This window comes from Oncorhynchus tshawytscha, linkage group LG27 (genome assembly GCF_018296145.1).
Source record: "Oncorhynchus tshawytscha isolate Ot180627B linkage group LG27, Otsh_v2.0, whole genome shotgun sequence".
Lineage (NCBI taxonomy): Eukaryota > Metazoa > Chordata > Actinopteri > Salmoniformes > Salmonidae > Oncorhynchus > Oncorhynchus tshawytscha.
In genome coordinates, this window is record NC_056455.1 from 1,527,551 (window position 1) to 1,551,064 (window position 23,514).

General features: G+C 45.2%; 1 protein-coding gene across 8 annotated transcripts in view; it reads left to right on the plus strand.

The window, feature by feature from the left end:
* The first annotated feature begins 4,878 nt into the window (after nucleotides 1-4,878).
* LOC112261316 (putative sodium-coupled neutral amino acid transporter 10) overlaps nucleotides 4,879-23,514 on the plus strand; it is a 42,075-nt gene continuing 23,439 nt past the window's right edge. For 3 of the 8 annotated variants that reach the window (XM_042307587.1, XM_042307590.1, XM_042307589.1), the window contains exons 1-9: nucleotides 4,879-5,010; nucleotides 5,314-5,593; nucleotides 5,932-6,095; nucleotides 10,696-10,789; nucleotides 11,526-11,669; nucleotides 16,590-16,714; nucleotides 20,599-20,701; nucleotides 21,369-21,551; nucleotides 23,262-23,373. In XM_042307587.1, coding sequence (XP_042163521.1) covers nucleotides 5,498-5,593; nucleotides 5,932-6,095; nucleotides 10,696-10,789; nucleotides 11,526-11,669; nucleotides 16,590-16,714; nucleotides 20,599-20,701; nucleotides 21,369-21,551; nucleotides 23,262-23,373 — 1,021 coding nt within the window. In that variant the 5' untranslated portion in view covers nucleotides 4,879-5,010; nucleotides 5,314-5,497. Of the gene's footprint in view, nucleotides 5,011-5,313; nucleotides 5,594-5,931; nucleotides 6,096-10,695; nucleotides 10,790-11,167; nucleotides 11,670-12,811; nucleotides 12,937-16,589; nucleotides 16,715-20,598; nucleotides 20,702-21,368; nucleotides 21,552-23,261; nucleotides 23,374-23,514 lie in introns of those variants that run through there. The other 5 variants (XM_042307588.1, XM_042307591.1, XM_042307592.1 and 2 more) reach the window with 5 other exon arrangements.

A 23,514-nucleotide genomic window follows, 5' to 3' on the forward strand; every position in this document is an offset into this window, starting at 1 on the left:
CTACATGTGTGACATAACTCCACCAGTCCTGTTTATGATATCATATACAAAGATTATACCTTTTTTCTAAATTTAATCGAAAAATCGTTTTTTAATCAATTAGTATATTTGACTTAAACTACAATATTTGCTGTATTACTTGTTCTGTCTTTTCTGGTGGATTAAACTGAAATGGAATCATTTCACGGAGCACAGTTCTTCACAAAACTGGATCTCAGGAGCGTGTATAGTCTGGTGCGTATTCGGGATGGAGACGAGTGCAAAACTGCGTTTAGTACCACATCGGGCCACTATGAGTACCTCGTCACGCCGTATAGGTTAAAGAATGCTCCAGCCGTCTTTCAATCCTTTGTAGACGAGATTCTCAGGGACCTGCACGGGCAGGGCATGGTTGTTTATATCGGTGACATTCTGATCTACTCAGCCACCCGCGCCTCGCATGTGTCTCTGGTACGCAAGGTGCTTGGTAGACTGCTGGAGCATGACCTATACGTCAAGGCTGAGAAGTGTGTATTCTCCAAACGAGCCGTCTCCTTCCTCTGTTATCGCATTTGCACCTCGGGGATGGTGATGGAATGTGACCGCATTAAGGCCGTGTGTAATTGGCCATCTCAGACCACGTTGAAGGAGGTGCAGCAGGTTTATCCGGGGTTTTGGCCAGGTAGCGGCTCCCATTACCTCAATGCTGAAGGGGGGCCCGGTGCGTTTGCGGTGGTCAGCAGAGGCGGACAGAGCTTTCAACAGGTTGAAGGCGCTGTTCACGGATGCACCCGTGTTGGCGCCCCTGGACCCCTCTCTAGCATCCATAGTGGAGGTGGACGCGTCCGAGGCTGGGGTGGGTGCCGTGCTATCACAGCACTCGGGTACGCCACCAAAACTCCACCCCTGCGCTTTCTTTTCGAGGAAGCTCAGTCCAGGGGAGCGTAACTATGATGTGGGGGACCGGGAGTTGTTAGCGGTGGTCAGGGCTCTGAAGGTGTGGAGACACTGGCTTGAGGGGGCTAAGCACCCCTTTCTCATCTGGACCGACCACCAGAATCTGGAGTATATTCGGGCAGCTAGGAGACTGAACCCACGTCAGGCAAGGTGGGCCATGTTCTTCACCTGATTCCATTTTACGTTGTCATATAGACCGGGCTCCCAGAACGTAAAGGCTGACACACTGTCCCACCGAGCCTACTCCCATCCTTCCCACCTCAAGGCTGGTAGCACCAGTGGTATGGGAGGTGGACTCAGACATCGGGCGGGCGTTACGGGTGGAGCCCGCGCCTCCTCAGTGTCCGGCGGGGCGGAAGTACGTGCCGCTTGGTGTCCGGGACCAACTGATTCGTGTCCCCATTTCAGTGCGTGTTGGGGTACCAGCTGGTCCTGGCACCATGGCATCCGAGCCTGACCGAGGCTCCTGCGGTGGAGGAGTGGGTGCAGCGCTCCAAGGAGACCTGGAGGGCCGTCCAGGAATCCCTCCAACAAGCCAGTGGATGGCAGAAGAGGAGTGCTGACCGCCACCGCAGTGAGGCCCCTGTGTTTGAACCGGGGGACAGGGTCTGGCTCTCAACCCGAAACCTACCCCTCCACTTGCCCTGCCGGAAGCTGGGGCCGCAGTGTGTAGGGCCCTTCAAAGTCCTGTGGAGAATAAACCAGGTGTGTTATCGATTACAACTCCCTTCCTATTATCGTATTAACCCCTCGTTTCATGTGTCTCTCCTCAGGCCGGTGGTAGCTGGTCCCCTGCAGGACGGTGAGGTGCCAGAGGTCCCTCCTCCCCCTCTGGACATCGAGGGGTCCCCGGCGTACACGATACGGGCCATTCTGGACTCGAGACGCCGGGTGAGGGGCCTGCAGTACCTCGTGGACTGGGAGGGGCACGGTCCGGAGGAGAGGTGCTGGTACCGGTGGGGGACATTTTGGATCCGTCGATGTTGAGGGATTTCCATCGCCTCCATCCGGATCGCCCTGCGCCTCGCCCTCCGGGTCGACCTCGAGGCCAGTGTCGGTGCGCTGCGGGAGCCGCGCGTCAGGGGGGAGGGGGTACTGTCACGATTCCTACCGAAGGTGGCTCCCCTTCCCGTTCGTCGTCACCGGCCTACTAGCTGCCATTGATTCTTTCCTCCCCCTCCTTGTCTGTTTATTGGTTACACCTGTTGTGTATTTGCTGATTAGTTGGGCTTTATTAGCCAGCCGGCCCACCTGCTCTTTATGCAGGATTGTTTTGTGTAACTTGTGTGCACGTCTGTGGGTTACGTGTTTCCCATTTCGTGGGTTTTGCTGGCCAGTTTAAGTCCCTGTGTTTAGGGCGTTTGTTTTGTTATACGCCCTGTGTTTTCGTGGGGTTGTGCATTAAATTAGCTCTGCACCTGACTTCTCACCCACTACACCCAGAACGTTACAACATTTAAAAATGCCCCATACAATAAGGGGATCTGCTGTACCTATGTTATGTCGGGAAAAGTCTGTTATAAATTATTCTGTCCTAATTAAAAGCAAGTTATCCTCAAATAGGCTTGATTAGATTTCCAATATCCTTGTCCACGTGGAAATTCTGTAAGAGTAATATATATGCCAATTATGTGATGATTTGCCACATTCTGTCCCCTATGAACACTTTTGTTAAACTTTTGACGAGAATGACATAAGAAAGTAGTCAAGACAACTATCTTGACTGACCCTCTGCCATGTATATCTCACTAGGTCAGGATATTTAAGCCTCCATATATCCACTAGTTCCAATATATCCATGACATTCATGATTTCTTTAAGAGCATGAGGGTGATAGATTGTAGTGTGATTTCCTTTACGGTGCATTGAGGTATTTAAACCTTTTTATAATCTCCTACCATAATAATAGAACTTTGCATTGCTTGTAGATTTGATAAGTTATTATAGATATTTTCAAAGAAGCATGGATCAATAATTATTTGGAACGTATAGGTTAATAAAGCCATAACTGTTTATGGTCCAGTAACATATTTAAAATCATCCATCTACCTTTAGGATCTGTTTGTCTTTCCTGGTTGAGGGTTGACGAGAGATCAACTGCTTCTCTACTAGTTTTTATGAGAAGTGTAATGAAAATTCCAGATGATCTGCAAAATATTGAAGAATCTACCATATGAAATATTTTTTGATTTGTTTAACACTTTTTTGGTTACTAGATGATTCCATATGTGTTATTTCATAGTTGTATATGTTCACTAATATTCTACAATGTAGAAAATAGTAAAAATTAAGAAAAACCCTTGAATGAGAAGGTGCGTCCAAACTTTTGACTGGTACTGTATCTCTTGCTTTATTTCTCTCTTTCACACACACACACACACACACACACACACACACACACACACACACACACACACACACACACACACACACACACACACACACACACACACACACACCTCTCCTCCTCTCTGTACACTGGTTTCCTGGGCAGACTCAGGACCTCAAACCCCCGGTGCTCATAGGATATTGTGTGCATGCCTGGCCCCACAAAGACCTCCATTAAGCCGCCCTCATGCTTGACCTCTCGGGGGTCAGTGCTCTGCTTTGTGCCCCGCGACCCCACCGCGACCTGTGGTCACCCCCAGAGGTCAGGAGGTCAAATCCAGATGCCTGTGTCTAATTTCACCCGACTGGGTTATCCTCCCAAATCTGCCCTGAAATGTGCCCTCTGAAAAATTCCCCCAACTACAACTGCTGCCCATGTACCTTGTCCTGCCTCTGCCAGTCTTGCCAAGGCAACTACCCTCGATATCTGCTCGCACCTACCATTGCACACACACACACACACACACACACACACACACACACACACACACACACACACACACACACACACACACACACACACACACACACACACACACACACACACACACACACACACACACACACACCAGCCCTATCCCAACCCAGGTCATGGACCTGCCTTGAGGGATTAGGTGTGGACAGACAGGACCCTCCAGCCAATCAACCAGTCTGTCACATTGATTTTGAGGGGTCACTGGAGCACAATGTCCAGGCTTTTCCTGTCTTAACCTCCCCTACCTCCCTGACGCACACACACACACATGCTCGCACATTCTCACAGACACACACTCACTCACTCACACTTGCTCTCTCTCCCCCCTTCTCTCCCACCCCCCAAAGCTCCATCGGATCCCTGCCTCTCAAATCCCCTTCCCCTTCCCCAGAGACCAGAGCCCTAGCTGGGGTAAAGTGGTCAGGTCATTCCCCTCCCCTGGTCCCCCACCTTTTTAGCCAGACAACAAAATAACCACCTCAACAGAGCTAAGGCTCAGGGTGGATGTTAACCTTAACCAAACTGACCCATGATCAGTTTACCCTCCCCCAATCCTAACAGTAACATTAGGAAGAAACACAAAATTTTTCCTCGAATCCGCGTCTAGGGAACCTAGTAGAAACCTCTTTCAGAGTCAGGATTCTATTGCTCTGATTCCAGCTCCCACATCAAACATTCCTGTTTTCCCATCCTCCTGGAATCTCTAAGGGATTTAGAAAAACAGAACATCATGGATGTCATCTGTATGTTTGTCGCTTTCACTTAATTTGGGACGAGTTGTGGCTGTGTGTTTGTGATGATAACAAAGTCTCTACTGTAGGCCTATTCAATCTCTTCCTGCACTTTGTAAATAGAAAGTAATTATGAAAAATGGCTACACCATGATCATGTGACAAATTTGTAATTTCTCAGATACACTAACTGAAAAATGCCAGACAGTCATTCGTAACATGAACCTGGAGTTTTTTTTTCAAGTTGTCACGGCTGCTTAAAGGCAATTAATGGTATTGCATCTTGGGACACTACCCTTTTGAAATGCAGTAACACGCCTGGCCGCTAGAGGGCACCTAAACCTTCCAAATGCATCACGAGACACAGTTGTTATACTTTGATTGTTGTATTGTCAGGAGTTGTCGAGCGAGATTCATACTTCCTGGTCAAGCATTCAGGAAAAAGTGATTTTCGAAGCTTTTGTAGTCGTCTGTTTCATGGTAAATATATAAAATGTTATGTGATGGATATACATTTATCACGCTATTTTCCAACACAGTGGATCAAAGTAGAATAATCACCGATGATAACATAGCTAATACGATAGCTACGTACGGTTAACCAGTTTTTGTAACAACAGTTCGATTTCCTTTCAGTTCTCAAACTGTCATTTTAAACGCACATGCACCATGCAGATGAACGTACTTTATTTAATCGAAATGTCTCAGACATTTTAGCTGAATGATCTAGTTTGCCTGATCTGATCGGTAGATGCAGTGATGTTTTGTTGTTGTTTCTCCAAGTTCGCTAGCCTACAAGCGTCACGTCACAAACAATTGAGGGATACGTTTTGGAAAAAGCAAACCAGTCACCGGATTCAACTACTGTCATCATCGCAACTTGGACCAGATAACGGCCGCCACTGCTAGCGATTTCCTGTTCTCAACGTAGCTAGCTAGTTCGGTGAAAAACATCGAACCGTGCAAAATGACGGTGGCGGCTTCAAACTGGGGTTTGATCACGAACGTGGTCAACAGCATCGTTGGAGTGAGCGTGCTGACCATGCCTTTCTGTTTCAAACAGGTACCGCTATCTCACACCGGCCAAACGAATATTCCTATAGCAGATCTAGTTTTTTTATACAGTGTGTATAACTTATTTGTGAACTCACGATAACCTACTGGTGTGACATATGACATTGAATAAGGCACCATATGTTCCGTGTTTACCTTTCCACGCGTCCTAACAGGTGTAATATACAGGCTATGGATCCAGGCTATGGATTTTTTTCTTATGTTAACACCTTTGTATTGAATTGCCCCTTTAGTCCCTCCTCATGCACCTGTCAATATGAAATGTGTATGACAGATTGCCTTATTTGCTGAGAGTTTTGACATCTCCCTCTCTCTGCTTCTCTCTAGTGTGGGATAGTGCTGGGGACTCTGTTGCTGTTCTTCTGTTCGTGGATGACCCACAAGTCATGTATGTTTCTGGTCTACACGGCCAGCAGCACCAAACGCAGGACCTATGCTGGCCTAGCGTTCCATGCCTACGGCAAACCAGGAAAAACACTGGTGGAGACCAGGTAGGTGTCCTTTCCTTTGAGAACCAATGCTTTTGCAATTAGGGCTGTCCCTGAATAAAAACAGACAGACCAGAGTTGTCTGTTCTTTTGACATTTTTAAACATGTATTTTCCATATATTGACACATCCAATGTGTTTTAATCCAATCAAAATGAATTCAACTATATTCACTGAGCTTGTCTGATGTATTAAGCACCTGGTTTGATTAAATCATTAAGACACAAATGACTAGAGGGAGTCCGACCAGCAAATTATTTGATTGTGCCTGACCGGGCTCAGACTTGCTGTGCTGTGTATTATTTTTTTTTTAAGACACCGAGTGACTGACTAGCAACCGTTGTCTCTCTCCTCTCTGCTGCAGTGACCACCACAGAACACCAACAGTGTTTATAGTGTTGTCTCTCTCTCCTCTCTGCTGCAGTGACCACCACAGAACACCAACAGTGTTTATAGTGTTGTCTCTCTCCTCTCTGCTGCAGCGACCACCACAGAACACCAACAGTGTTTATAGTGTTGTCTCTCTCTCCTCTCTGCTGCAGCGACCACCACCAGAATATCAACAGTGTTTATAGTGTTGTCTCTCTCTCCTCCCTGCTGCAGTGACCACCACAGAACAACAACAGTGTTTATAGTGTTGTCTCTCTCTCCTCCCTGCTGCAGTGACCACCACCAGAATATCAACAGTGTTTATAGTGTTGTCTCTCTCTCCTCTCTTCTGCAGCGACCACCACAGAACACCAACAGACACTCTAGGACAATGTTCTTGTCCTCTTGCTGTGTGCATCGGGGCCTCCCACTCTTTCTATTCTGGTTAGAGACAGTTTGTGTTGTTCTGTGAAGGGAGTATTACACAGCGTTGTAAGAGATCTTCAGTTAGTTGGCAATTTCTCGCATGGAACAGCCTTCATTTCTCAGAACAGGAATAGACAGACGAGTTTCAGAAGAAAGGTCTTTGTTTCTGGCCATTTTGAGCCAATAATCAAACCCAAAAATGCTGATGCGCCAGATACTCAACTAGTCTAAAGAAGGCCAGTTTTATTGCTTCTTTAATCAGCTGTGATAACATAATTGCAAATAAAAATCAATTAGTTAATCCAAGTTTATCATTTTAAAAAGGCTAACACAACGTTCCATTGGAACGCAGGAGAGATGGTTGCTGATAATGGGCCTCCGTACGTCAATTTCTAAGTGACCCCAATCTTTTGAATAGTTTGTAATATATATTATATTTATATATTATATGTATTGCTACTGCTTGACAAAATGAATCTAATCTCGGTCGACCAACAGCCTATTGACCAAACAATCGACCAGTCAACTAAATGGGGTCAGCACTAGTTGCGATGTACAGTGCATCCCTTTTCCCACATTTTGATTCGTTACAGCCTTATTCTAAAATTGATTAAATGCTTTTTTTCCTTCATTTTTCACACAATGAAAAAGCAAAAACATGTTTTTTAGACATTTTTGCAAATGTATAAAAAATGTAATATTTACAAAGTGTTCAGACCCTTTGCTATGAGACTTGAAATTGAGCTCAGGTGCATCCTGTTTCCATTAGTCATCCTTGATGTTTCTACAACCTGATTGGAGTCCACCTGTGGTAAATTCAATTGATTGGACATGATTTGGAAAGGCACACACCTGTCTATGTAAGGTCCCACAGTTGACAGTGCATGTCAGAGCAAAAACCAAGCTATAACCAATTCCTAACCAAGCTAGGAATTGTTCATAGAGCTCTGAGACAGGATTATGTTGAGGCACAGAACTAGGGTAGGGTACTAAAAGATTTCTGCAGCATTGAAGGTCCCCAAGAACACAGTTCTTTAGGGATAGACCCCTTTTTTTCAATTTAGCCTAAATGACATACTCAAATCTAACTGCCTGTAGCTCAGGTCCTGAAGCAAGGATATTCATATTCTTGGTACCATTTGAAAGAAAACACTTTGAAGTTTGTGGAAATGTGAATTGAATGTAGGAGAATATAACAGCCTAGATCTGGTAGAAGAAAATAAAAATAAAAAATAAACGTTTTTTTTTCCTACCACCATCTTTGAAATGCAAGAGAGGTCCCCGTTCCAGTCATCACTCTGGTTGTAATTCTGATGGTGTCCACAAGATGGCAGCAGTGTATGTGCAACGTTTCAGATGGATAACTTGAAGTATGAGCTACATGACATTTAGTGTCACCCAGGTACATTTGGGCAGAACGTCAGGGAGACATTTGCATTCATATTACATTTTTCTGCAAGAATATCGTCAAATCTGTATACTTGGCCTTTGATTTCGCTTTTCCAGTATTATTAGTCATATTATAAGTTCAACATTTGCAAAACAACCAGTTTTCATAACTTCATAACTCTGAATATTCTTGCAATATTTGTCCGAAAGGAAAAGGCATGCTGTTGTACAAGGTTAGTAGCTACATTTTACATCATATACAGGGTTTCCAGATAGCCAATGAGCTGGGCTTTACGGGAGTATCTAGCTAGCTTTGTTTGACCCTGATTGGTGCTTATTTGACAGAGTTAGAGTCATTCAAGTGAAGACCACCCGCATCATCGGCCATGAAGGCGTCGCTCTCTGACCAAATATGGTGTCCTATAGGATATACTACACCCCTAATGATATAGTGAAGTCTGGTTACATTCTAGGATCTCTGAGGAATACATACAAACATGATTTGGCTGGTTGAAGCAACGTTTAGGGTTAGATTTTCACAGATTCCTTTCTTTGCAAATTGAATGAGTGGCCATACAAAATCGATTGTGCATGTTATATGGAACTTTTTAGGATACGAAAAAGGAAAACAAAATGACACTTCTTTTTATCTCTGGAACCCTTTGGATGATAAATCAGAGCAAGATTTTAGAATGGAAGTACACATTTCACCTTCAGAGGTGAGTTTATCAAACCTATTGCGGTGAAAAAAGTGTTTTGTTGTTAGGGGTTCTCCTCAAACAATAGCATGGCTATTAGCATAGCATTTCGCAGTAATAGCTACTGTAAGTTCGACAGTGCAGTTATATTAACAAGAATTTAAGCTTTTAGCCGAAATAAGACACTTATAGGTACCGACATTTGTTGTTTCTCTAAAATCTGCGATCATGACACAAGGCGCAGCATGACTTACAACTGTCCCGTTGATGGGACGCCTATCCCTAAGTTAAATGGAAGAAGTTTGGAACCTTCCTAGAGACTCTTGCTAGAGCTGGCCGCACGGCCAAACTGAGCAATCGGGGGAGAACCTGATGGTCATGCTGACAGAGCTCCAGAGTTCCTCTGTGGAGATGGGAGATCTTTCCAGAAGGACAACCATCTCTAAAGCATGCCACCAATCAGGTCTTTATGGTAGTGGCCAGACGGAAGCCACTCCTCAGTAAAAGGCACATGACAGCCTGCTTGGAGTTTGCCAGAAGGCACCTAAAGGAATCTCAGACAATGAGAAACAAGATTCTCTGGTCTTATGAAACCAAGATTGAACACTTTGGCCTGAATTGCAATTGTTGCAAAAGGTTCACCTTCCAACAGGACAACGACCCCAAGCACACAGCCAAGACAACGCAGGAGTGGCTTCGGGACAAGTCTCCGAACATCCTTGAATGGCCCAGCCAGAACCCGGACTTGAACCCGATCGAACATCTCTGGAGATACCTGAAAATATCTGTGCAGCAACGCTCCCAATCCAACCTGACAGAGATTGAGAGGATCTGCAGAGAGGAATGGGAGAAACTCCCCAAATACAGGTGTGCCAAGATTGTGGCGTCATACCCAAGAAGACTCAAGGCTGTAATCGCTGCCAAAGATGCTTCAACAAAGTACTGAGTAAAGGGTCTGAATACTCATGTAAATGTGATATTTCAGGGCCTCCCAAGTGACGCAGTGGTCTAAGATACTGCATCGCAGTGCTAGTTGTGCCACTAGAGATCCTTGTTCGAATGCAGGCTCTGTCACAGCCGGCAGCGACTGGGAACCCATTGGGGTGGTGCCCAATTGGCCAAGCGTCATCCGGTTAGGGGAGGGTTTGGCCAGCAGGGATGTTCCTGTGTCATCGCACACTAGCGACTACTGTGGCGGGTCGGGCGCAATGCACGCTGACATGGTCGCCAGGTTTACGTTGTTTCCTCTGACACATTGGTGCGGCTAGCTTCCGGGTTAAGCGAGCGTTGTGTCAAGAAGAAGTGCGGCTCGGCTGGGTTGTGTTTCGGAGGACACACGGTTCTTGACCTTCGCACCTCCTGAGTCCATACGGGAGTTGCAGCGATGAGACAGGACTGTAACTACCAATTGGATACCGTGAAATTGGGGGGAAAAAGTTATTTCATTTTTTTTTTATATATACATTTGCAAAAATGTATAAAAACATGTCATTGTGGGGTATTGTGTGTAGATTGATTACCTTTTTTCCTTCCCCCCTCATCAATTTTAGAATAAGGCTGTAACGTAACAAAAGGTAGAAAACATTGAGGGGTCTGAATACTTCCTGAATGCACTGTATATCTTGTGTCTTTAGAGCCTCGCTATTGTCTGAATGTCTCTCTCACTTTGTCCCCTCTCTCTCCTGGTCTCTCTTTCTGTCTCTCTCTCTTTCTCTCTACAGTATGATAGGTCTGATGTTGGGGACCTGTATTGCCTTCTATGTCGTCATTGCTGACCTGGGCTCTAATTTCTTTGCCCAGTTGTTGGGCCTACCGGTAGGAGTCATGAGTTTTGAGTTACAGAATACAATCAGAGAATAGAACCAGAGAATACAATCCCTTTTTCCGTAACCTAGTTTACATATGAACAGCACATCATAAATCACCTGCATATAGACAAATTAGAATGTCATCATAAACAATACATAAACATTCATAAATGCTCTGATTGGATGTACACTCTCAGAACTGACCGTGTGATATGATTGGTGTGATTAGTTTCCTGTCCCACCCTCCCCAGGGCTGCGTTCAGCACCAAAAAATGTATTTGTTCAATTAAATGGAAACGGTGCTGTACTTAACTACCAGTTGAAAAACTGGGAGGTTGTAGGTTGGGGAACACTGCAATTTACATACTTCACTCATTACTTTAAGCCATGCCCGGTCACACCCAGCCACGCCCAGCCATCACCCAGCCACGCCCTGCCATCACCAAGGCACACCCAACAAAAGGAGCAATAATACCTCAAAGTCTATTCAAGAATGTACAAGAGGTTTTGGGGAAATGTGTCGTTCAGTACAAACCGTTCCACAACGTAGCAAACATTCAATTGAACATTTCCATGTACTGTTGCTGATTGGTTTGAACTGACTGTATGTGTGATAGGATTGGTTAGAGCTTGTGTCCCGCCCTCTGCAGGTGTCATTTGGTTTCCGTGTGCTGTTGCTGATTGGTTTGAACTGACTGTATGTGTGATAGGATTGGTTAGAGCTTGTGTCCCGCCCTCTGCAGGTGTCATTTGGTTTCCGTGTGCTGCTGCTGATGGCGGTGTCTCTGTTCATCGTGCTGCCTCTCAGTCTGCTGAGGAACATGATGTCATCTATCCAGTCCTTCTCTGCCATGGCCCTCATGTTCTACACATTCTTCATGTTCACGGTGAGACCAAAACCACAGCAGGGAACGGGTAGGGGTACAGGACTGCCTGGTGTAAAAGAGAGTCCTGTTCAGATGGGGTAAATGTTCAGAGTTTTACTTACAGAAATGTAACTCAATAGATTACTCATTCTTTCTAATACCAAGTTTGATGATATGTGTTAACTTTCTTATCCTGTTTCACACTGACAGAATAAGGGATGTGGACAGTGTGACTCCCTTGCCTTTTCTTTGACCCCATTGTGAAATGAATTGAGGTTGGGAGTGTTATTGTTGTTAATCTTGTTGTCGCTGTCTATTTCTGTAGTGTTTGCACTGCTTACACAGTTTGCCTTTACCACTGCTACTGTAGTATAGTATAGCCTCGTAGTGCTATCATGTGCTCTGCCCCAACCTCCTGTAGTAAAACCATGACATCTCTACTGAACACCACTGTGAGTTGGAGTACTGTGGTGTCTGGGATTAGAACCAGACCCAGTCTTGGCCCTGACCACCGCCCACCCTGGTCCAGACCACTAACCCTCTAACTGTGATGTATCTTCCTTCCTCTCCTCCTTCCTTCTCTCTCTCACTGTCGTTCCTGACTCCCTCCCTTCCTTGCCGACACCTCCTTTCCAATTCTCTCTACCTTCCTCTCTGTGACTGTTTCTCTCTACCTTCCTCTCTGCTACTGTTTCTCTCTGCCTTCCTCTCTGCGACTGTTTCTCTCTGCCTTCCTCTCTGCTACTGTTTCTCTCTGCCTTCCTCTCTGCGACTGTTTCTCTCTGCCTTCCTCTCTGCTCTGCCTTTCTCTCTGCCTTCCTCTCTGCCTTCCTCTCTGTGACTGTTTCTCTCTGCCTTCCTCTCTGCGACTGTTCTCTTCCTCTGCCTTGCCTTCCTCTCTGCGACTGTTTCTCTCTGCCTTCCTCTCTGCGACTGTTTCTCTCTGCCTTCCTCTCTGCGACTGTTTCTCTCTGCCTTCCTCTCTGCGACTGTTTCTCTCTGCCTTCCTCTCTGTGACTGTTTCTCTCTGCCTTCCTCTCTGCGACTGTTTCTCTCTGCCTTCCTCTCTGCGACTGTTTCTCTCTGCCTTCCTCTCTGCGACTGTTTCTCTCTGCCTTCCTCTCTTATGTTGCTGCTGACTGCTGTCTGGCTGGCTGCTGTAGATAGTCATGTCTTCTCTGCGTTACGGCCTGATCTCAGGCTCCTGGTTCGAGCATGTTCATCTGTGGCGGGTCAGGGGCGTCATACAGTGCCTGCCCATTATCGCCACCACCTTCTGCTGTCACCCGTAAGTAACCATGGAAAGGACCCTTGAACTCCGACCTGGGGGAAGCTATCAACTCCAATGCTAAGGGGAAGAAATTCAACTCTCCCCCACTAATAGCCTCCTCCCTCTTAATCTCCCGTCCTCGCATTTCCATTTCCTGTCCCCTCTTCAAAGTTACTCTTTAGGTTGTTTGTGTTTCTGGTGTCTATGGTTGGGAGGCAATGGGGTTTACAGTTGTTGCTCAACCTCTGCCCCCCTCAACTACCATCTTCTGATGTGGAGGATGCTCTTGGAGCTCTCTCTCTCTCTGGTCCTCTGGAGCTCAATATGGGAAGCAGATACACACCGTAAATGCCGTACCGATCAAAACATCTGCCCCTCAGAAATACATACAGTGGGGCAAAAAAGTATTTAGTCAGCCACCAATTGTGCAAGTTCTCCCACTTAAAATGATGAGAGAGGCCTGTAAGTTTCATCATAGGTACACTTCAACAATGACAGACCAAATGAGAGAAGAAAATCACATTGTAGGATTTTTAATGAATTTATTTGCAAATTATGGTGGAAAATAAGTATTTGGTCACCTACAAACAAGCAAGATTTCTGGCTCTCACAGACCTGTAACTTCTTCTTTAAGAGGCTCCTCTGTCCTCCACTCGTTACCTGTATTAATGGCACCAGTTTGAACTTGTTATCAGTATAAAAGACACCTGTCCACAACCTTAAACAGTCACACTCCAAACTCCACTATGGCCAAGACCAAAGAGCTGTCAAAGGACACCAGAAACAAAATTGTAGACCTGCACCAGGCTGGGAAGACTGAATCTGCAATAGGTAAGCAGCTTGGTTTAAAGAAATCAACTGTGGGAGTAATGGAAGACATACAAGACCACTGATAATCTCCCAAGATCTGGGGCTCCACGCAAGATCTCACCCCGTGGGGTCAAAATGATCACAAGAACGGTGAGCAAAAATCCCAGAACCACACGGGGGGACCTAGTGAATGACCTGCAGAGAGCTGGGACCAAAGTAACAAAGTCTACCATCAGTAACACACTACGCCGCCAGGGACTCAAATCCTGCAGTGCCAGACGTGTCCCCCCCTGCTTAAGCCAGTACATGTCCAGGCCCGTCTGAAGTTTGCTAGAGAGCATTTGGATGATCCAGAAGAAGATTGGGAGAATGTCATATGGTCAGATGAAACCAAAATATAACTTTTTGGTAAAAACTCAACTCGTCGTGTTTGGAGGACAAAGAATGTGGAGTTGCATCCAAAGAACACCATACCTACTGTGAAGTATGGGGGTGGAAACATCATGCTTTGGGGCTGTTTTTCTGCAAAGGGACCAGGACAACTGATCCGTGTAAAGTAAAGAATGAATGGGGCCATTTTGAGTGAAAACATCCTTCCATCAGCAAGGGCATTGAAGATGAAATGTGGCTGGGTCTTTCAGCATGACAATGATCCCAAACACACCGCCCGGGCAACGAAGGAGTGGCTTCGTAAGAAGCATTTCAAGGTCCTGGAGTGGCCTAGCCAGTCTCCAGATCTCAACCCCATCTTTGGAGGGAGTTGAAAGTCTGTGTTGCCTAGCAACAACCCCAAAACATCACTGCTCTAGAGGAGATCTGCATGGAGGAATGGGCCAAAATACCAGCAACAGTGTGTGAAAACCTTGTGAAGACTTACAGAAAACATTTGACCTCTGTCATTGCCAACAAAGGGTATATAACAAATTATTGAGAAACTTTTGTTATTGACCAAATACTTATTTTCCACCATAATTTGCAAATAAATTCATTAAAAATCCTACAATGTGAATTTCTGGATTTTTTTTCTTCTGATTTTGTCTGTCATAGTTGAAGTGTACTACCTATGATGAAAATTACAGGCCTCTCTCATCTTTTTAAGTGGGGGAACTTGCACAATTGGTGGCTGACTAGATACTTTATTGCCCCACTGTATTTCATTTCTTGATCAGTCTTAACATTCTGCGTTATAGTTTAGGGCTGCACGATATGGGCAAAAAAATCCAATTGCGATTTGGGTAAACCGTTGAAATCATATAAATAGAATGATCATTCTAATTTTCTGGTTGGAATACGGTTTGGCATGACAGCGAATGGAAAAAGTAAGGGAGGAGATGTTTGACAGAGTAGGAACCGAATGGTTGGTCAGTGTTTCCCATGTGACCCTTATTAGATGTATATACACTGAGTGTACAAAACATTATGCTCTTTCTTTGACAGACTGACCAGGTGAATCCAGGTGAAAGCTATGGTCTCTTATTGATGTCACTTGTTAAATCCACTTCAATCAGTGTAGATGAGTCTGGTTAAAGAAGGATTTTTAAGCCTTGAGACATGGATTGTGTATGTGTGCCATTCAGAGGGTGAATGGGCAATACAAAAGATTAATGTGCCTTTGAATGGGTAGTAGGTGTCAGGCACACCGGTTTGTGTCAAAGAACTGCAACGCTGCTGTGTTTTTCACGCTCAACAGTTTCCCGTGTGTATCAAGAATGGTCCACCACCCAAAAGGACATCCAGCCAACTTGACAACTGAGGGAAGCATTGGAGTCAGCATTGGAGTCAACATTGGACCAACTCAACATTAGGGAGATGGTCTTAATGTTTTGTATACTCCGTGTACATGGGTACATTCAGACAAAGATTTTAGAATGTTCTTCTCCTTTTCCTATCTGATGAAGAACAAGCTGTTGCACAAACAATGCTGGTATATTCCACCACTGGTATCGGTCTGTAGTAGAGGAAAAGTTTGCTAGCAAGATTTACCTTTTTTTTTTTAACCTTTATTTAACTTGGCAAGTCAGTTAAGAAAATAATCTTATTTACAATGATGGCCAAATCCGGATGACACTGGGCCAAATGTGCACCGCCCTATGGGACTCCCAATTACGTCCGGATGTGACACAGCCTGGATTCAAACCAGGGACTGTAGTGACGCCTCTTGCACTGAGATGCAGTGCCTTAGACCACTGCGCCACTCGGGAGCCCAAGCATTAGGGACGGACATAAATTCTTTAGTCATATTTGCAGATTGCTAAGACCAACTAGTTGGTGCTTTTCAAAGGGCAAGTTACACAAACAAACAGTATAATATAGAAAACTTGTGTTTATGTTAAGTAGCGAAGTGGAAAGCTGCATTGTTCTTGTTTGGAACAATCTGTTGACTGCATTCTGTTGTTGGTCAATGCATGCAAAGTGAATCTGGAGCACAAGGCACTTCCTGCTTGAGTGACAGCGAGAGAACTCTGTCAACTGGAGCAATAAATCAAAGTAAAGAGAAACGGGTGTTACAGATGGCTGTTTGGTAATATCGCAGCCTCTTGTCATATGGATATTGCGCATGTCAATCCCGATTTTAAAATGAAATGAATCGTGCAGCCCGCACTAGCTGGGCATTGGGCTTGTGTAAATCTCTAACAGGTCAGAGACTATTCTGATATCGTCACAGCATTATTAGAGCAGGAGCAAAATAGTTTTTATCAGCCTGGCGTCTTCTGTCTAATGTTTTTATTTTGTTCAAATTTATTTTCTCCAGTTCCTCCCCTTTTCATTCTTTCACTCATGATCAGACAGGCCCTCAGCTTCTCTCTTCCTCTTTTGGTTCATGCCGTAACTCCCCCTGCTCTCCTCCCTCCCTCCCTCAGATGGTGCTGTCCTCATTCAAACACGGGCTACTCAGTGGCTTTTGGCTGGGGCGGGTCAGTATGGTGCGCTGGGACGGCATCTTTTGCTGCCTCCCTATCTGTGGCATGGCCTTCGCCTGTCAGTCGTAAGTACCTCCCAGTCCCTCTCCGCCCTTCCAGCGCATTAGTACGAATCGTATCCCATAGCACGTATTGTATCCTGGTCCCTGAAAGGGTGATAGGATAGGGGGTGTGTTCATTAGGCATAAAAATGGGAGACACTGCCTTTTTTCAAATGGAGGGGTACCTACCTACCAATACGTCTTAAAAGGTCCTGTTTGTGCCAATTGAACATGACCTAGGTTGAAGATAATAAAGGTTAGGACAAGTTATGATTCCATGTGGAAGCTTTTTGAGAAATAAAAAGATTCCTGGGACCAGCACCGCAGCGAACTACCAGCACCGCAGCGAACTACCAGCACCGCAGCGAACTACCAGCACCGCAGCGAACTACCAGCACCGCAGCGAACTACCAGCACCGCAGCGAACTACCAGCACCGCAGCGAGCACCGCAGCGACTACCAGCACCGCAGCGAACTACCAGCACCGCAGCGAACTACCAGCACCGCAGCGAACTACCAGCACCGCAGCGAACTACCAGCACCGCAGCGAACTACCAGCACCGCAGCGAACTACCAGCACCGCACCTACCAGCACCGCGAACTACCAGCACCGCAGCGAACTACCAGCACCGCAGCGAACTACCAGCACCGCAGCGAACTACCAGCACCGCAGCGAACTACCAGCACCGCAGCGAACTACCAGCACCGCAGCGAACTACCAGCACCGCAGCGAACTACCAGCACCGCAGCGAACTACCAGCACCGCAGCGAACTACCAGCACCGCAGCGAACTACCAGCACCGCAGCGAACTACCAGCACCGCAGCGAACTACCAGCACCGCAGCGAACTACCAGCACCGCAGCGACTACCAGCACCGCAGCGAACTACCAGCACCGCAGCGAACTACCAGCACCGCAGCGAACTACCAGCACCGCAGCGAACTACCAGCACCGCAGCGAACTACCAGCACCGCAGCGAACTACCAGCATAGCTAAACCAATTGTTGTAAAGTGTTATGGGATATTAGAACCCTCTTGTCTTTACCTTTGTCATCTTCAACCTAGAACATGACCAGGATGTAGAGTCTAGAGACAGAACAATAATGGGTAGAATGGACTTGATAGTTCAGGTGGTGATCCATGCTGCACCTAATATGTTGAAATGTGCTAGTGACTGTAACTGTGCTGCTGGCAACAATTTCATAAAAAAAAAATGTGCAGACGTTTACTGACACCGGCCATATTCAACGGGTGTTGCACGTTCTTAAATTCATCAGTTATTCTGCTCTCTGGCACACAGATGAGAGTCCTCTGAAATTGGAGTAGATAGCCAGAGTAGATAGCCAGAGTGAATTTGCGATTGCACCCCAAGGCTATAGGGGCGGTTAGTCTGCAAGGGGATGGAGACAGAGTTTTTGGGTGGAGAGTTAGGGGGATGTTTGTAGGGGAGTTTGCTGATTTGCTGTTGCACTTTCACAGCTTCACGCTTAACCAATTGGCTTCTTCATTCCCTGGCCTTCCACCAGTTACTGCTACAGCACTATGTCCAGAAGTAAGTGGATCTGTCTAACAAAGTGCAGAATATTGTTTCGGTATGAATTTCAAGAGCTGCATTCTCGCCCCGGAAAATCTATTTTTTTATTACAACGTCATAGTTTGCTGGTTAGTTTGGCTGTTGAAGAGAAGCCTGAATACGAGATGTTGATTGGAGATCTTGAGGAGCAAAGTCTCCCCCCTCTATGGCATAATCCACCCATTCCTCTATCCCTCCCACCATCCATCCCTTCTCCTTCACCTCCATCTGCATGCTCTGTTGCTGCCTCCTCTCTTCTGTCATCGCCGTGGTGCCTGAGCTGCAGAGGGGAAGGGGTGGGGATTCTGGTTGTGGTTAGGGGTGTGTTGGGGTTGGACTGGGTTGGGATTTTGGGGTTAACTTAGTTTGGGACGCGCACTGAAGGTTTGCATGTATGAAGTGTTTTTTTAAGGAGTTGTATGTGAGTATGGAGGTGCTTGGGTGAGGTAGGTGTTGGATGGGTGAGGCTGACTGGTGCTGGAACGAGGCTTTAATAATTATCTCACCGAGGTAACACTGCTCTCATCAGTGTGTGTGAGAGAGAGAGCGTGCACACTCGTCCCTGTGTGCATGCACGTGTGGGCCTGTCGCAGTCTGGCGGTGATGAGTGGTATTTGGCAGGGCCCTCTGGCCAATGGAGAAACAGCAAGCGGAGCGCTGCTCCAGCCAAACCACTAGTCAGACCACTGGACGGCGGCCATCTTACGACACACTGATTTAAACAGCTTTCAACACATGCTTTTTATGACCTTTTATTAAAGCTGTTTACTTTCAGTTACAACATGATTTAACATCATTATTAACCAACAAGACTGTAGAGTTATGAAACTGAGCAGTCATAGAATAGACTAACACTAATGAAAATGTCCCTCTGTGATACTGCTGTGGATTCAAACAAAACAAGATAAGCAATATGAAGACAATATGTGTTTAACTCTTGCCATGTGCTTGGGTGCAGTTTCAGTTATCGCTTTCAATTTTACTAGCAGGAATAGCACAAATAAATGTGTATTGAAAGCTGTTTTACAGACCGTATGAACCAAATGAAAAAACATCCATTGGACTATTTTACAGACGGTGTAAACGGAATGAAAAACAATGGAATGTGATCTATTGAGAGAATGTACAGGTTTGAGGTCTAGTTCCAGTAAGCTGTTTGATTTGCCCTCGGCTATAAGATGGAATAGTTCCTGAGTTTAAACAGGCGTCAAGGAAAAGCACCGTTGGGACAGTGCTGCACACTCATAAAAACCACAGAAGGAGAGGGAGAGAATGCAGTAGAGACACAGTAACTGTATTCTCTCCCTCTCTCTCACACACACACACACACACACACATATGAGTAAGTGTAAAAAAGACTGCCAAGAAACTGTATAATGCTCTAACTCCAGGCTAGCACTAGGTGTAAAGTAGAAGGCCTGTAAGTTCCCCTTTTACAGGCTTGTTTTACAGTGCTGCTGGCCTGTTCTTTAACAGTGCTGCTGGCCTGTTCTTTAACAGTGCTGCTGGCCTGTTCTTTAACAGTGCTGCTGGCCTGTTCTTTAACAGTGCTGCTGGCCTGTTCTTTAACAGTGCTGCTGGCCTGTTCTTTAACAGTGCTGCTGGCCTGTTCTTTAACAGTGCTGCTGGCCTGTTCTTTAACAGTGCTGCTCGATGACAGACAGCCCCTTATCTCTTTGTTTCTCAGAGATAATAACCAGCACTGACATACAGTGCAGTAAAGTGCCCACTCATTCTCTCACACACACACGCACACACACTCGCACACACTTGTGTCGCACACACAAGTCTTTCTCACCCACTCTACCTACCAGATCATGGAAATACAACAGACTTTTTGTGAAATCAGCTGTTCTCTCCATGACATCTGTTTAGCATGTGTTTTATGTGATATGATACAAATGCTGGGGTGTATTCACTAGAAACCAGACTGAACCAAACGGTACAAAACAGGGAGGGACCTACCTAAATTTGTTCAATATAAACTCTCATTTCCGTTGCAAATTGTTTGCTTTTTGAGTGCAATCATTGGACAAATGATTTCACCCCTGATCCTCACTTTTCAATCTAATCATCTATAATGACTAGAGATCTGAATTATCAGACAGAATTCACCTTTTTACCCTCATGGTTTGCCTTGTCTGTCTTGTTCTCTGCCTAGAATATTTTAGATTTTGATCAAATGATTATCTTAAGACCCCTGAACCATTTGATAATCCACAAAGTCTTGACGCTTTACTTTTCTAGTAGCCTATAAAGTTTGTCCTGAAACTGGAGCTCTCCGGTCCAGTCTGATGTGGCAGCTGTAGCTTGTGGGCTGGTTGTTTGTTTACAGGCAGGTGTTGCCTACCTACGACAGTCTGGACGAGCCCTCCATCAAACGCATGAGCACCATCTTCACCACCTCCCTCAACATCGTCACCACCTTCTACATCACGGTGAGTGGTGATGATGTCACTACCTATCCCGATGTCTTCACCGCATAGTACAGTACATTGTTCTATACTGCACGATGGTTTAGGTGTGTGTTACAGTGCCTTCAGTTAGTATTCATACCCATTGACTTATTCCACATTTTGTTGTTACAGCCTGAATTGAAAAAATGATTGTTGTTTTTTCACCCATCTACACACAATATCCCATAATGACCAAGTGAAAATATGTTTTAAATTTTTTTTGCACATTTACTGAAAATTAAAAGCATAAATATCTAATTTCCATAAGAATTCTCACCCCTGAGTCAATACATGTTAGAATCACCTTTGACAGCGATTACAGCTGTGAGTCTTTCTGGGTAAGTCTCTAAGAGCTTTCCACACCTGGATTGTATAATATGTGCACATTATTGATCATTGCTAGACAGCCGTTTTTAAGTCTTGCCATAGATTTTTTTAAGCCAATTTAAGTCAAAACTGTAACTAGGCCACTCAGGAACATTTAATGTTGTCTTGGTAAGCAACTCCAGTGCATATTTGTGTTTTAGGTTATTGTTCTGCTGAAAGTTGAATTTGATTCCCAGTGTCTGTTGGAAAGCAGAATTAACCAAATGTTGCCTGTGCTTAGCTCTATTCCGTTTCCTATGAACCCTTCCATCCTCTCCTCTAGGTGGGATTCTTTGGCTACGTCAGTTTCACGGACGACATAGCCGGTAACGTTCTGATGAACTTCCCTTCTAACCCGGTGACTAAGATGATCCGGGTGGGCTTCATGATGTCAGTGGCGGTGGGCTTTCCCATGATGATACTGCCCTGTAGACAGGCAATCAACACCATGCTGTTCGAACAACAGGTGACTATATACACACATGCAGGTTAACACACACCAACACACACACATCCTAGTGATGGGGGGGATCGATACCGTTAGATATCGAAATATTATTTTTGACGATGTATCTTTTTGACAATATTGCAACAATATTTTTGCGCTAGCTTGTACCTTCATAGCTTAGCTCTGTAGGCCATCTCTTGTCCCTCTGCAGCAGCAATATATTTGGAACATCGAATCGCAGTAAACTCACAGTATCGAATCACAATACATATAGAATCGTGAGAATCGCAATACATATCATATCGGCACCTAAGGATCGTGATAATATTGTGAGGCCCATGGCAATTCCCAGCCCTAACACGCAAACACACGCACATGTTTATTTTACTGTCTTTGTGGAGACCAAACTATTTATTCCCATTCAAAATTCTATTTTCCCTAAAGCATGAAATTCACTGAGAATTTGAGTGCCAATAGGCACTTAGCACAGTAGGAGGCCATTCCTTCTCTTGCTAGAATAAAAATACGTACCTGCTGTGTACCGACGAACCTGAAGTTTCTACTTGTAGAATCGCAGTGCTCGGCAGTGGCCGATAACTTGACTTTGAGACAATCAAAGCGCACAAACCTCCACGTGGAGGAGCTGACAGAAGTGACAAGGAAAAGGGGAAAAGAAGGCCCATTTTCCCGTACAATCCACCCTTTTCATTCGAATCGTTCTATCTTAAACAAAGCTGCATAATGCATTTTTTTTCTAGAGCAAGTCTTTACATCTAGCAAAGGATTTTTGTGCTTAAATAAATATATTTTTTGTTCAGTTTGATTATGTGCACTAACTTATTTGTTTGTGAGCTAGCTAGCTAATGTTACCTTGATAACTGAGAAAGGCAGTCATACACTTCATATGAAGTGAAAGGGGTGGTAAGTGCAGCACAATGCACACAACACTAAATGCTTTACCAAGCTAGCAATCACAATTGATTTGTTTGCATGAAGCAGCGGCCTGTAGCTGGCTGCCGAAAGTCAATGCGGTGTCTTTACCTAGCTAGCAAGCGTATCATGTTAACAATTTAGCTAACATTAGCTAGCTAGCTAAACATGTATCTATGGGCTGTATGCGATTATGGAGAATTAATTAAATCGTTTATTTGTCATCTTGCTAGCTAGTTATCTAGCTGTGGCCTTTTGGCTAGTATCAACAAAGGTTTTCTATAACAATAGCAATATTAGCGTATCTAACATTTGACTAAACCATGAAGCAACAGACACGGACATGCATTGCCCAACAATGCTACTGCCACCTTCTGGTTTGGAGTATTTTAACAAGGCTGAGTGGCTGACAACTTCAAGATCTTTGCTGTGTGAACACAAAAGAGATTGACTGCTGACACTCTATTCAGAGGTGCTAAGTACTGTCGGCAGGCAAACGTTTGACAATCCCACCGGTGTGTCTGAGCTATAAACCTAATCCTAACTCCTAAACCAAAACCCTAACTGTAATTGTAATCCGAACTCTGAATCTAACCCCCAAACCCAAAATAGTCTGTTTCCTTGTGGGGACCCACTGTTCTTGTTTTACTACCTGGTCCCCACAAGGAAAGTAAATCCAAACACACAGAGACACACTGTGAACAGTGATATGATATTATAATGACCTAACCTGGAAGAGCTTTACTGTACAACACTGTTATAATGAATCTTTCTCTCTCCCCTCTTTTTGTCCCTCAGCAGAAGGATGGGACGTTTACTGCAGGGGGGTACATGCCTCCAATGCGCTTTAAGATGATCACCTTCGCCATCGTCTTCGGAACCATGCTGGGAGGCATCCTCATCCCCAATGGTGTGTGTGCGACTGTGTGTGTGTGACTGCAGGTCTTTAAGGTGCGTGTGTTGTGTCGTGCATTGTAGCACAGGCTGTGTGAATATGAGTTTACGACTCAGTGAATGTCACACTCTAACCCACTCCTTAAATCACACCTTT